This window comes from Rhinoderma darwinii, chromosome 4 (assembly GCF_050947455.1).
Source record: "Rhinoderma darwinii isolate aRhiDar2 chromosome 4, aRhiDar2.hap1, whole genome shotgun sequence".
Classification (NCBI taxonomy): domain Eukaryota; kingdom Metazoa; phylum Chordata; class Amphibia; order Anura; family Rhinodermatidae; genus Rhinoderma; species Rhinoderma darwinii.
This window is the reverse complement of record NC_134690.1, coordinates 168,572,806-168,586,300: the sequence shown is the minus strand read 5'-3', so window position 1 is coordinate 168,586,300 and position 13,495 is coordinate 168,572,806. Positions and strand designations below refer to the sequence as shown.

Sequence of the window (13,495 nt, the reverse complement as noted above, 5' to 3'; positions counted from 1 at the left end):
TGGGGGTCTCAGTGCTCGGACCCCCACCAATACAAACTTCTGACATGTCACTATGACAAGTCAGAAGTTTGTCAAACGTTTAGCTACACTTTAATATATGCCCGCTGTGGCAAATTACCTAGCAACCAAATTGAAGAACAAGCAACACCCTTACACACAAGTTTCATTGCTGCCAATATCTTGTATTTGTGTCTGACGCTGTTATGGGCACGGTGGCTGGCATTGTTATGGGGCACTGTGTTATCCTATTGTCTCAATATTACCCAGGAATTTTTTTTTCTCTTTTATGCTACAATTTATGGTCCAGTGCATCCTATAGTCCGAAAAATATGGAACTCATTACCTAAACGGCACAATATTATCTATTTTGTGGAGTATGAATTTGAAGAACATACTGATTCCTACTGGTTGGGGAAGGGACTCTAAAATATCCAGTAGCCCAGTACCAAGGAATGTATTTAACTTCTGTCTACCTAGTTTATTAAAAAAAAAAAAAAAAAAAAAAAAATAGAAAAAGTAATCTAGTAGCTGGAGTGACACCCAGTGTAATGCTAAATGAATACGTATTTGCACGTTGTAGTGTGCCCTGTGGATTATAAAGAATTCTGTAGTTTTTACATGCACTGTAATGACAGCACACTTCCGATGCCAGAGAACACTCCCAAACACCACGACAGCTGTTTATCTAAGGCCTCATGCACACGACCGTGTTCGGTCCGTGATATACGGTCCGCATGTCGGCCGCATGTCCCGGACCGAACACAGTGCAGGGAGTCGGGCTCCTAGCATCACACTTATCTATGACGATAGGGGTCACTGCCTGTCCGCGGAACTACTGTCCCGTACTGTAATCATGTTTTAGTGTGTGACAGTAGTTACGTGGATAGGCAGTGACACCTAGCGTCATAGATAAGTATGATGCTAGGAGCCCGGCTCCCTGTACTTTGTACGGTCCGGGACAAGCGGCCGACATGCGGACCGTATATCACGGACCGAACACGGTCGTGTGCATCAGGCCTAAGGGGAAAAAAAAGTCAGCTGGAAAATTGTTCAACCTGGTTATCCATTTTCTTTGACTCAAATAGGATTTGAAGTCTTAATTGAGAAAAAGACTCAAGCACCACACTGTTCGAACAAAAAGAAAGCCTGCAAATTAAAACTGCAGTTTTATTGACAATACTGCCGCACACATCCAGCCAGGCCAAGAAATGACAAAAAGTAAACAGCAACTTCAGACAGAACAAAAAAATAAAAATAAAATCTTTGGCCATTTTACTCATCCAAACCCATCTAAAAGTACAGCTAAAAATATGCTCAAAAACAAAACAAAAAAAAAAAGTAAAAAGTTACTGGAATGATCAGAATATTTTTTTTTTTTCTTATATGGGAATTTTGTCTTATTTATTTAGGTTTTTTTTTTTTGTAACAACTTTTTTTTTCATTTTTATTGTAAAGATTTCTCCATTTGTTCCCCTTGGAGAAGAAACAGCCATGGTCTTAACTCCACCCTGACCGCCACCCCGCCCAGAAAAAAAAAATTAAAATACATCAGGGTTTAAATTGGCAGAAATCTACAGGTGCAATTTAAAAGCCCCACACCCTGTCAGCCGGATTCCCGGTACAGAAAAAAGGACAGCTGTATACCAATATGTACAAAAATATAAAATGTAAATAAAAAATACAAACATAGGAACCCCAATCCAAGGGCGTTTCTTAGTTCCCATTTCAGAATTTTAAAAAGGAAAAGCAAAACACTTTTTGCTGCTGTGAACCCCAAAACTGGGGAGGACAGCAAGTGAATGCAACCCACACTGGCAGTGAAAGGGTTGGTCAACTCAACTTAAGAGGACCAGGGACTGCTTTAAAAAGAATGCACCGAGCGCACGTCGACTTGCGCCTCAGACGCAGTCATGTGCACGGACGGAGAAAAGGGCCATGGGAGACTGCGTGAAGGGTGGGACGGATGCATCACTTTAAGTGACCATATTCTGAGCGTGATAAGGGTGGGGAGGCGGTGGAGAAGGATTATATATAGAATTTATTTTGAGACAGGGAATTGCCCCCTCTAGTCATCTTCATCTGTTTTCTGCTTCTTTGTTTCAACGTCATCTTCGTCCTGGATAGAAAAGAAAAATACTTTTTAATCCCTGAAAAAAGTAACATTGAATACTTAAAACTGGCATGAATCAATTACTTCACTATGCTTAGTTTACACGTAGCAGTCAAAATAAAGAACAAACTAACATTTTTGTAGCCGATACTAATTTTTTTATTTTTATTGTGGCCCCAGTTAGTAAAGTGCACCCGGTAAAACGTAGGGCAGGTCATCTTACCGGGCGCTTGGTTGCCAAACTACCCGGCTGCAATTATGTCACGTGACCGACCGATTCCTCCATGCGAGTCTCATCGGAACGCATAGTGAAAGACTTCCGCCCCAAACAGCAGATCCTGTAGGAATTGGCCGGTCACAGTGCCGTCCCGTGACATAACTGCGGCCAGGATAGTTAGGTCATCCTCTTCCCGAGCGCTTTGTTGCCGCTATGTGGCCAATAGAAGACGCTATTGACATTTTCCCCACACTATAAATGTAATTTCACTGCTACGGGTATAAACCATTTCTATTAACGTGCAATTACAATGGGGCTTTTATATGATACTTTTGGTGGCTACCGTTTATAGGGTAATACACAAGGGAAAAAATAAATAAAAAATGCATAGCAAAACCATTTTCAAACAGTACTTTAAGTACTTTGTTGCTGTATTATACTTTATTTAGTGCCCCTTTAGTATAATACACTCTGAACGGACTTGCCTCACAAAAGACAACAGTTTCAAGAAATAGGCTGGTCGATCAGCAGTAATCGCCAGAGGTGGCGGCCTCTGGCAATAGATTTTCTCTAAAGTTGCAAACTATTGCTGCCTGTAAGCCGTCATTGGAGGATGTATCAATGGGAATATTGGAGAAAAAGGCCAGAAAAATGTCTACACCTGTTATTACCTCACATATTTCCAGTTCTGAAGGGTTAACATACGGATGAGTTATACATTTTCTTGTTTTAGGCTACATGCACATGTTGCGTATTTTGCGCAGGAAAACAGGCAGCGAAACATAAAACACACCTCAAGGCGCGTTTACATGCTGCAGGTTTTGCTGCGTATTTCTTTAGAACTACAGGGGTGGAATTCGCAAGCGGAACGGCAAGATAAATGGACATGCTGCAGTTCCGAAAATACGCACCGCACGTCAATTTACGTCCCAGAAAAATACTCGTGTGGACACAAGATTACCTGGAATCTCAGGTTTTGCGGCTACTGTATTACGCAACATGTGCATTCGGCCTAAAAATCTGTATCTTAAAGGGCGTCCAACAAGGACAACCCCTATCCGTATGTCCAATTTTGGCATATGGACACCAGTGTGGATCCCCAGTCGGACGCTCCATTTAGGATCGCTGCTGCTAGGAATAGTCATGTAAGGGTAGAACATGGCTGGTAAGTCTATGCAGCAAGTATGCACAGCTCTGTTTTCTCACTTACGTCGTCATCTTCTGCTGCTCTTTTCCCAGTGGGTCCATCAACATCATCATCATCATCACCCTCGTCATCATCTCCTATCCAAAGAAGTCTAGTTTTGTTATTTAGAAATTTTAGGTGGAATGAATTAAATTACACATTGCAACATTTTATTGTCCAACCTGACTCCGCATTCCTGCCAAAGCGTCGCACCATTAACGCAGATGGCATGTGGAATCGGGGACCAGACATTAGATTGCATTCTGGATGCCCAGTTAAACAAACATTGGTTAATATAAAACTAGGTAATTGTTGCAGGAGTTAAAATATAATAGATTTACCCATCCTTACTAGAAAGACTATTCTAGGGAATGGTCGCTGTGAAAAAAGTTTTAAAACATGCATTTCACAAGAATGTCTAAGTAGATCATGCCCATCTCTGACCAAATGGCATTTTAAGGGGATCCGTGCTGTACATGCTATATCCCCCTCTGTCATGAGACCATTCTTAAACCTGTTACTTCAGGGGTTTGTGAGAACCCCAATGTTACCCTCTACTCTCGCATTAACTGTACTCCCTTAGGTTTCTCATAAAACAAGCATCTTCAAAAGCTTTTAAATGGTTGAATAGTACCTTCTACTTCATCCTCTTCATCTTCTTCATCAACCTCTTCCTCTTCATCTCCATCATTGTCTCCCCCATCATCTCCGTTCTCTTCATTCTCCTAAAAGAAAGGTGTAAATGTATTAAAACATGACATTAACATAGGTTGACAACCCTTGTTTGTGGTATAGGTTTGCTGCAGACACGTGTAACAGATTTCTATAGGCATGTTTCCATAGTAGAAGACCAACTATTCAACGTATGGCTAGGACGCTATTGAATGTAAATACCATAATTTAAAAAAAAAAAAAAAAAAAAAAAAAAAGGGAAGGTGGGTGTTTATGAATGCTTTACTGTGGGTAGATCTGCTCTAAACCATTGTATTGTAGTACAATTTTCAGTCGTTTTCAATTATTTTAAGGCTATGTACAACGAAGAGATAAGCGGCATAAAAAAAAAAAGTCTAGCAGGTGAATAGATTATACCATAAGGCAGAACTTCTGAGCCCTCTAGAGGCCTGTGCACACACTACAACCTCAGATGAACAGGTTAAGAGGACTGCGAAGAAATATTCACACTTACTGCCTTTCCATTGGCTGGCTTCTCCTTTCCATTTTCTGTTTCTTCAACCACTTCCTTTTCTTTTGCCTTCAAGTCCTGTATAGGGAGAAGTCTGTTAGAAACCCATTTTCTACTAACGCCTAGAAAGTACAAGTACACAAACTACAATCTTAGAGAACACAGTGGGGGAATTCTAATATATATATATATATATATATATATATATATATAAAATAGTGGTGATATTATATGGTATCTGCCGCCAAACTGACCAACCTAGAAAATGCCCTGACAGACAGACTTAGATATAACTCCTACTTTCTGCTGCATAGACTTTGTAAGACTGATTGACCACAAGGGCATTTGCAGTTTAATCTGCATATACAAACTGAAAACTTCCCCCTCTGTGGGGAAAAGGAGGGGGCAGTGGATGAAGATAAATCCAACTTGGGCAAATTAAAAAATTGTGAGGCACTGCAAATGCAGCCAGATGGCAGGCCAGTGAATGTACAAGCCTCATACAGAGCTCACTTCTCACTGTCATACCACAATTCAACTTGTTAACATATAAGGGCATAGTAAACAGAATAGGCGCTAAACAATCATTTAAAGCGCAATGTCAAAGCTGATCAGGAAAATTATTTCAGTACTTGAGCAATTAACAAAGGGGAAAATAAACGTCCACTCAAAAAAATGGCTTTAAATTACCGAGACAGGGCATATGAACTTACATATGGCTGATATTGCCAAGTTATTTTATCTTGAGGGTGACTTGAGAAAGTAAACATTACACCACGGAGTTGCTATAAAGACTAAATCTGATGGATTTCCCTGGCTCACAAGAACGCCACCTTAATCTTAAAAAGAGTGAAAATGGATACCTAGGACCTTCAATTTATGCAGAACACATAATCCCATACATCACGGGGTGCTGTATATAAGAACCAGTCCTCAGTGCCCCAGGGATGATAATCGAGACCTCGATACCAAGTGGGTAAAGCCACACGTACCCATATACTGCAGCACTGACAAACAGCAGGTACTGTACATGTACAATACACTGGGCACGCTTTAAGTACCATTTCAAATTTGGAGCCCCTTGCAGAACGCAGCTATTGGCTTATTCCCGGCTTCTATCACCGCCCATGTCCTAATTCAGCGTTCCGGAGCCGCTGATTGGCTGGTGCCTGCTTATTCCAGCCCATATTAAGCGCACAGGCTCACGGGATTTGTAGAGCGCTCACACTAGGCTCGCCTTACTCCCTAATGCAGACACGCCCGGAGAGAAAAGGAGGAGAAACTACAACTCCCAGTAGGCTGTTCAAAGTCAGTTATGGTGAGTGACGCACAGGCTTCACGCAGGGGGTGAACAATGATGTATAGAATAAACGAGGTAACATAGTAATTGACGAGCTGCACACTGTAAATTATAGAAGCTCACGTTATTACGAGGGGATGTGCCAGATAAACACCGCGCCTCATTCACACAGCGCGTTACTGCGCGCTACTAAAAGGGTTAAGAGGTCGATCTTATTTACCACTGTCCTTGCATGAAATTACAGAGCGATAGTTCTCGCAGGTAGACGTTGTGACATGAGCGGAGCTAGTAATTAACCCTCCCCCCACCTAATTAAAGGATCTTCCTTTAAAGTCTTAATCCGGTTACCATCTGTCCCCCTCCCCTTACTCCCTTTAGATTGATAGTCTCCCCCGGGACTGAGCCGGTGGACGCGGTGAAGAACTGTATACAACACAAACAAGTGGCAGAACCCATCCCCCCCCCCATATCATCAACAACATAACTCATCCGCGCAGCTGGGACCTCATTAACCCCTGCACTGCAACAAAGGCTCTCCCCGCTGGGGAATCGCACCGACTCCCCATTGTGGAGGATGAAATTCGGACTGACGTATCTCAGCGCACACCATGTAGCACGGACGGGGATCATTGCCTGTCATATCGCCACAGCTCGATAATGACGGGATCACTGTGCTCATGCCCCTACTAAAACATCGAGGCTCCCGCGGACTTTCCACTGCAATCCGTGAGATAGTCCAATAAAGAGTATACTCCTAACATCCCCACCACACTAACCCGCCGTTCATGAGGGCACTGCCAGCCGTAACCGCCTATGCCAGTCCAGTCATCAGAAAAATGACAAGAGCGGGTACTAGAAGAGCGCTCTAATCACCGAGCACAGCCGTGCTTATCACTATAGATTCCCAGACACTGACAAGCTACAACCATCCCTGCTGTGCTGATTCAGGCAGCCTCCAGTCACTGCTGGCACCGGAACACAGAGGGTATAGCCTTATCTAGGAAAAGCAGCGCTATACAGAGGCGACCAGTGACTGATCACCCCAATACACCCGCAATGGGGGACGCACGTCGAACAAAGGTTACGAAAGGGTGCACCCCAGAGCGCAGCACTAACAGTAGAGCGATCATGACTTATTAGCCACCAGATCCAGATCTGTCATGACAGCAGTGTATGGAGCGGGGTGACAGGTCTACACAATAAGCAGGTACTATGATCTATCCCAGCACATCGCGGAGGACGGCAGTCCACCCACCCTCTGCGTGGGCACCGGCCGGGAACACGACGCTCCTCAGCAGCTCACCACACATCTACACGAGCCTCTAAACTTTACCTAGGAAAAAGTAAATCGCAGCCTCCGTATGGGTCCAGAAAAGACTCCCCGCTCAAGTAGGCAAGCCTGGGATTCAAGACATCTGGTACCCAGCTCCAGCAGAGTGCTACTCACAGACAACACCGGAGCAGGTAGAATCCTTCATCTAATCTCTGACACCTAGCCGTGTAATGATTAACGAGCCCGGACTACCGGGCTTACGGATCATCCTCTCCACGAACACGGAGCCCACTTCAGGATCAAACTTCTCCGTAACCCGCGGAGACCAAGTATCACTGGGCAGGTGCAGCAACAATGGGGACAGCACAGCCCGGCACCCCATACAACACACACTACACAAAGCTAACACTGTGCAGCCCAAAAGCTCACTTACCTTGGTTGTCTTCTCTACACTGGCGTCCACTGCTGTGTCTGACATGGTTAATGGAATAAAATATAATCTAGTCTATAGATGGAGAAAATAAAAAAAGAAAAGTGCAGGTAGATCCCGGGGACTTGGAGGAGCGGGGAGGCTGGTGCGGGAACAATGCAAAGATGGCTTTTTTTATTTTTTATAGTGACTGCCAGTGAAGGACTCACGCGGCGCCAGGGACTTTAATATAGATTAGTGGGAGGAGCAAGGCACCGGCTTCTCGCCTCCTAATTGGTTAATGGCCCCAGAGAGAGGGGGGGTGAGGCATATCCGGCGCCTGATTCGTCCGAGCTCAAACAATGGGGGAGGGGGGCTTGTTTGCCTTCCTTCTCTAAACTGCAGTACCAGGAATGACCGCTGCGCCTCTTACCTTGTCTACGGGGCATGCGCAGAAGCTTAGCATTAGCAGCTCTTAGCTTTGGCAATCCAATGCAAATGAACAGTAGATTTTTTTTCCTTCTTCTGGAGAGGGAGGAGGGGGAGCGGGATAGTGGCGTGTGCAAAATTACACAAAAAAAAAAGAAGGGCGCCTAGAATAAGAGCAACCCCTTTACATTGTGAAACATGCCCCCAGGGCATTTACTTGCCCTCTGCGCAGACTGCTGAGCGTTGTCGTAGTGTGAACGAGAGGCGCACGTATCAAGATTTATGATAAAAGTCGTACTATGTTAGACTGTAAGCGATACAATTCTTTCCAATTGGCACTTGTCTCCAGTATGGGGCGCTGCATCGCACGATCTAGTCGAGCCGCGCAGTGGTCACGGATAAAAGCAGCAATTTTTGTCTGTGTGATTTATGATAATCTAATTGTGCGCGAACCCGCCTGAGGTAACAGGGAGGACGGCTCACCGGCCGCCCACTAGTTCTAGACGCAGGCTACTCCGGGGCAGACGCATAAACTTTAGGTAAATTCATCGGAAGATATTCAATTATTACTGCTACAAGAAATATTCCTACCACAGCGGCAACAAGCCCCTCATACGTTTTTGTCAGGTATCGTGCGCGGTACGTATTCCTGACTACGCACATGAGTAACCTTGCCGCACGATGCTCAGTTTGCGAGGGAATTTTTATTTTTTTTTCTCTTTTAACTCTTCAGGTAAAAGGACCGACTGAGTGGAAATTTTCCATTCGACATTAACCCTCCCCTCAAACTGTCATCTCTTCGGACCACACCGCCCTCCCACAAACCCGTTCAGTGCCGAGTTACAGGGAGGTGGTTGCAGTACCGCGCTCTGCCGCTAGGTTTCAACAGACAGATCACGCTGACACGATTTCAAACATGAGCCTATTGTACGTGTTTCTCGATGCATTATAACCGATCCAATTTGAGCTGCCAAATGTTGCGGGTATTCATGCTCTCTCGTCTGAAGCACAAATGTAATGCACATTTTAGAAAATAACATGCATTTGATTGATCAGCTGCTATGCGCTCAAGTCTCTTCCCCGAATCCTGCAGATATCGGAGAAAATGCCTCAACCTGGCAATGACGTCGGGAGTAGACAGCTTTGAACGTTAGGATTTATGTACCGGTCATGAATGAGTTAAATAGCCCGCCACGATCAGTGGTTATATACTGTTGAGTATATTGGCTTACCCGGCGTTAAACGAGCTAAATGTGTTCACTATCTACAACAGCATAGTTCTCTGAACCCTCTTATGTGCTCCACGTTGTGTGTATGTATGTATATATATATATTTATTTATTTATTTTTTAATCTCATTAACTGAACGGCTGAAGAAGATAGCCCCTCCCTTTTCCGCTAAGATCACTGCCGCCTCACACATATCCCGCGAAAATGTCCAAAAACCCAAGTTCTTTACTCCTGGCGTTTCCTCACGTCTTCCTACGTTGTAATACCAAATGGCCCGCCGGTGAAAAGTCAAAATAGTACTAAGCTCACGATAAACAGTGTGACTTCTAATTAAGTAGAACGAAATCGCCACAACTAATATGGCGCTTCGTAAACGAGTGTCACATATTTCTTCAAATAAGCCGCAAACTTTCACCTACAAGTGGGACATTTCATCAACAATGCATATAAAAGGCCGGGTAAATTAGAAACCCGCAAAGAAACTGCCCTCAAAAGCCTTCGGTTAACCGAAAACGTCGACGAAAACAACGGATAAACAGCGACGTTTGTGCCACACACAACATGGAGCTTTAAAGGAGTCAATAAGCGTGACGGCACTAGAGGCTCTTCCCTGTGATTGGTGGCGTAGCGGTGTTTGTGGCTAACCACGCCTAGAAGCTCTGTGATTGGTCTGAGTCTTAGAACGAACACTGAACTGACGCTTTGCGGCTGTTTATTGGTCAAAGGCAATGCCCATCATATGTAATGTTCAGTGTGGGTCGTTCGTAAAACACGGAGTACGGATGAGGAGCATGGAGTTCAGGCTAATATGTGAGTCAGGAAACTGGTTGGAAAGTATTAGGTCAGGGAGAGGATTTGTCCACCTGACGGATTAGTTCTATCCAGGGCCGTGGATTCACTGATGCTGTGCACAATTGCGATTACTAAAATACAACTAAAGAAAATGCCTGATTAATATTCTACTTTTTCTAAAGTCACCTCTGTGGCCATAGACTATTCCGCTGTCTCAATTACAGTACAGCAGTTGGACCAATATTCTGCAGCTCTTCTGTAATGACAATATAATTCTGTATTGGACCAAAGAAGACCATACACTAGTGATTTTGACCGTCTAAAAGGACAGGTTTATAGAATTGTCGGCCATTTTTCAGGCAACAAACAACCCCAGAAATCTGTTTGGGACTCAAATAATTTTAAACTGTTGAGACTAGCGATAAGAGCATGTGCTCGAGGTTTACCGTTTCTTCACAATAAAGCCACAGACCATATGCGTTCGTTCGCTGGCCATATCCAGGCTGACATCATAAAGGAATTTCTATGTATTTTTCCGCCCCCAAAAGATTTCACGTAGATGTCGATTTCCATATTTTCGTCGATAAATAGTTACATGTCTGTTTTACAACTCCACCTCAATTGACTACGAACAAGGAGTCCGCAATTGTTCAGCTGTTCAAATTTACTAACGTATGGCCATATTAAGCAGGGCCCCCACCAGTGCAGTAACCGTGGTACTGGCGTATAGGGCCCAGCCGCGAAAATAAAAAAGGTGCCCGGCCGCCGATCATCAAAATTTGTAGTTTGGAGAAAGGGATAGGCTCCATTATTTTCAGGGCTCATTCGGTTCTCCAAACAAACTATTTGTGGGGCCCTGACTGACGCTGGCTGGTGACAGAACATTGTGTGTGGCAGTGCATACAATGTCATGACGTGTTGTATGCTCCGCCGCACACACAATATACTGACATTAGGTTTCCAGTGTCAGGATCGTGAGGTGCCAGAAGTGAAGAGGCGCACAAAGGAGAAGAGGCACCGGCCGGAAGTGGAGACAAGAAGACCCGGGAGCGATAAGTACATTCTGGTCTTGGGTTTGAGTTTTTTTTTGTTTTTTTCTGGCAGTGGGGTCTAGTCTGGGGTGTAAATTAATTAATGGGTCTGGTTGGCAGTCTGAAATACTTTGGGGGGTAAATTAATTTAGCGGTCTACTTTAGGGTCTGTATTAATTCAGGGGTCTGTTCTGGGGTCTGTTCATTTAGTGGTCTGGTGTCTGTATTAATTTAGGGGTCTGAATTAATTTGAGGGTCTGATTGAGGAGTGTATTCATGTAGGGGCCTGGGGTCTGAATTTACGTTTTGTGGTCGGGGGTCTGAATCAGTTTTGTCATCTGAGCTGGTGTCTTCACAGGTGCCACGTGTGAGGAGGTAAAGACTTTAGCCAGGCGTGCCGTGGCGGTGGAAGATCGTAGAGCCTGCACTGCAACTTGGTGTGTGACTCTATTGTGTAAAAGCAGCAGCATTAGTGCAATGATTTTATTTATGTTGCCCTCCTTCACACCTATTGCCTCCCACAGAGTCCCTGCCCACCTGTTTCCTCCCTGCCCCACCGCAGAGCCCATGTCAGGGTGCGTATACCCCCTGGCCCCACTCCCGCCCCTACCGCTTTCCACTCTCTTAGGCCGCATGCACATGGCCGTAATTTTGATCCGCAATTACGAACTGTAATTGCGGCTCAAAGTACAGATGCATTCAATTCTATTGCCCACGGACACCTTCCCGTATATTTATGTCCTATTTTTTGATTTTACAGACCATGCTCCCATACTTTATAATGGGAGCACGGCCCGCAAATGTGGGTGACTGTCCGCAGCCGGCCGTAGCCGTAATCATGGACCGGGATTAAGGCTACGGCCCTGTGCAAGGGGCCTAAGCCTTCTCCCCATAGTCTTTCCCCTTGTCCTCTGTCTCCGCCCTGCCCCTCCACAGAGCCAATGGTAGCTTGCATCTAACCCCTGCCCCCTCCCGCAACTTTTTGTAGCCACCATTTTATACCCCGGTAAGGGACTCTATGAGGCCCAAAACAGCCAGCTTCTTTAGCAATGTCCTTTTGTGGCGTACCCTCCTTGTGGAGGGTGTCAATGACTGTCTTCTGGACAACTGTCAAGTCAGCAGCACAACTACGCAATTGCCATGTTGTCTGCTTTCAGGAAATATTAGGTTTGGGGATGCGCTCACATTTTAAGGTGTGTAATCCCTGTACTTTATAGGTTGCTACTTTTTTTTACATTTCCAGTTTAAAGAGGCTCTGTCACCACATTATAAGTGCCGTATCTCCTACATAATCTGATCGGCGCTGTAATGTAGAGAACAGCAGTGGTTTTTATTTTGAAAAACAATCATTTTTTTAGCAATTTATGAGCAATTTTAGATTTATGCTAATTACTTAATGCCCAACTGGTGTTTTTTTTACTTTTGACCACTTTTTATTCCATCTTTTTTTGTGGGACGAGGTGACCAAAAAAATAGCGATTCTGGCGTTTACGTATTTTTTTTACGGCGTTCACCGTGCGGGATAAATAATGATATATTGTAATAGTTCAGATTTTTACGGATGCGCGATTCCAATTATGTTTGTTTCTTTTTTTTCTCCCACTAGGGGACTTTACTTTGTGATCTTTAGATCTGTACACTGATAGGCAATAATGCCATTTTAAAAACTGCACCCTCAAAGTATTCAAAACAGCATTAAGAAAGTTTGTTAACTCTTTAGTCGTTTCACAAGAATTAAGCAAATTAGGGGTGAAATTGACTTTTTTTTTTCTTTTTGCAGAAAATTTTGTAATACATTTTCTTCTGTAACACAGAGGGTTTTACCAGAGAAATGCACTCAATATTTATTGCCCAAATTCGGCAGTTTTTAGAAATATGCCACATGTGGCCATAATATGCTAATGGCCTGAAGCACAGGCCTCAGAAGCAAAGGAGCTCCTAGAGGATTTTGGGGCCTTCTTTTTATTAGAATATATTTTAGGCACCACGTCAGGTTTAAAGAGGTCTTGTGGAGCCAAAACAGTGGAAACACTCCCAAAAAGACACCATTTGGCAAACTACACCCCTCAAGGAATTTATTAAGGAACTCAAGTTCTGCTGCAATCGTTTTTGGGTGCCATGTCGCATTTTCAAGGCCCCCGTGGGACCAAAACCGTGGAAAACTTCAAAAAGTTACCCCATTTGGGAAACGACACCCCCTCAAGGAACTTATTGAGGGGTATAGTAAACATTTTGACTCCAAGTTTAGTGGAATTAGGCCGTGAAAATGAAAATCTAAATTTTTTTCTAATGTTGTTTTAGCTCAGATTTTTACATTTTCACAATAAGGCTGGGT

The 13,495-nt window shown here is 44.0% G+C and overlaps 1 protein-coding gene and 1 long non-coding RNA gene across 6 annotated transcripts in view; one reads left to right on the top strand and one right to left on the bottom strand.

Annotated features, from left to right (window-relative positions):
• Window positions 1-1,149: 1,149 nt before the first annotated feature.
• PTMA (prothymosin alpha) lies at window positions 1,150-8,785 on the bottom strand. Of its 3 annotated transcripts, none has more exons than XM_075861830.1 (5): window positions 8,699-8,785; window positions 4,700-4,774; window positions 4,148-4,238; window positions 3,538-3,611; window positions 1,150-2,116 (listed from the first exon to the last, which is right to left on the bottom strand). In XM_075861830.1, the coding sequence occupies exons 1-5, from the start codon at window positions 8,768-8,770 to the stop codon at window positions 2,066-2,068; spliced, it is 363 nt and encodes a 120-aa protein (XP_075717945.1). In that variant the 5' UTR covers window positions 8,771-8,785; the 3' UTR covers window positions 1,150-2,065. The 3 variants fall into 3 exon arrangements, with proteins under 3 accessions (XP_075717945.1, XP_075717947.1, XP_075717946.1); XM_075861832.1 differs by lacking the exon at window positions 8,699-8,785 and adding an exon at window positions 8,112-8,159; XM_075861831.1 differs by lacking the exon at window positions 8,699-8,785 and adding an exon at window positions 7,703-7,910.
• Window positions 8,183-13,495, top strand: part of LOC142759548 (uncharacterized) — a 121,437-nt gene continuing 116,124 nt past the window's right edge. The window contains exon 1 of one of the 3 annotated variants that reach the window (XR_012883149.1): window positions 8,183-8,646. This is a non-coding gene — a long non-coding RNA (uncharacterized LOC142759548). Of the gene's footprint in view, window positions 8,647-8,816; window positions 11,598-13,495 lie in introns of those variants that run through there. The other 2 variants (XR_012883147.1, XR_012883148.1) reach the window with 2 other exon arrangements.

Excerpts from the sequence above, each read along its gene's own strand:
- PTMA (XM_075861830.1), bottom strand. The coding sequence starts at position 8,770 with ATGTGCGTAGTCAGGAATACGTACCGCGCACGATACCTGACAAAAACG. Across the intron at positions 4,239-4,699 it reads AGCCAGCCAATGGAAAGGCA|GAGAATGAAGAGAACGGAGA; the intron begins GTAAGTGTGAAT and ends CCTTTCTTTTAG. Across the intron at positions 2,117-3,537 it reads GAGCAGCAGAAGATGACGAC|GACGAAGATGACGTTGAAAC; the intron begins GTAAGTGAGAAA and ends TTTTCTATCCAG.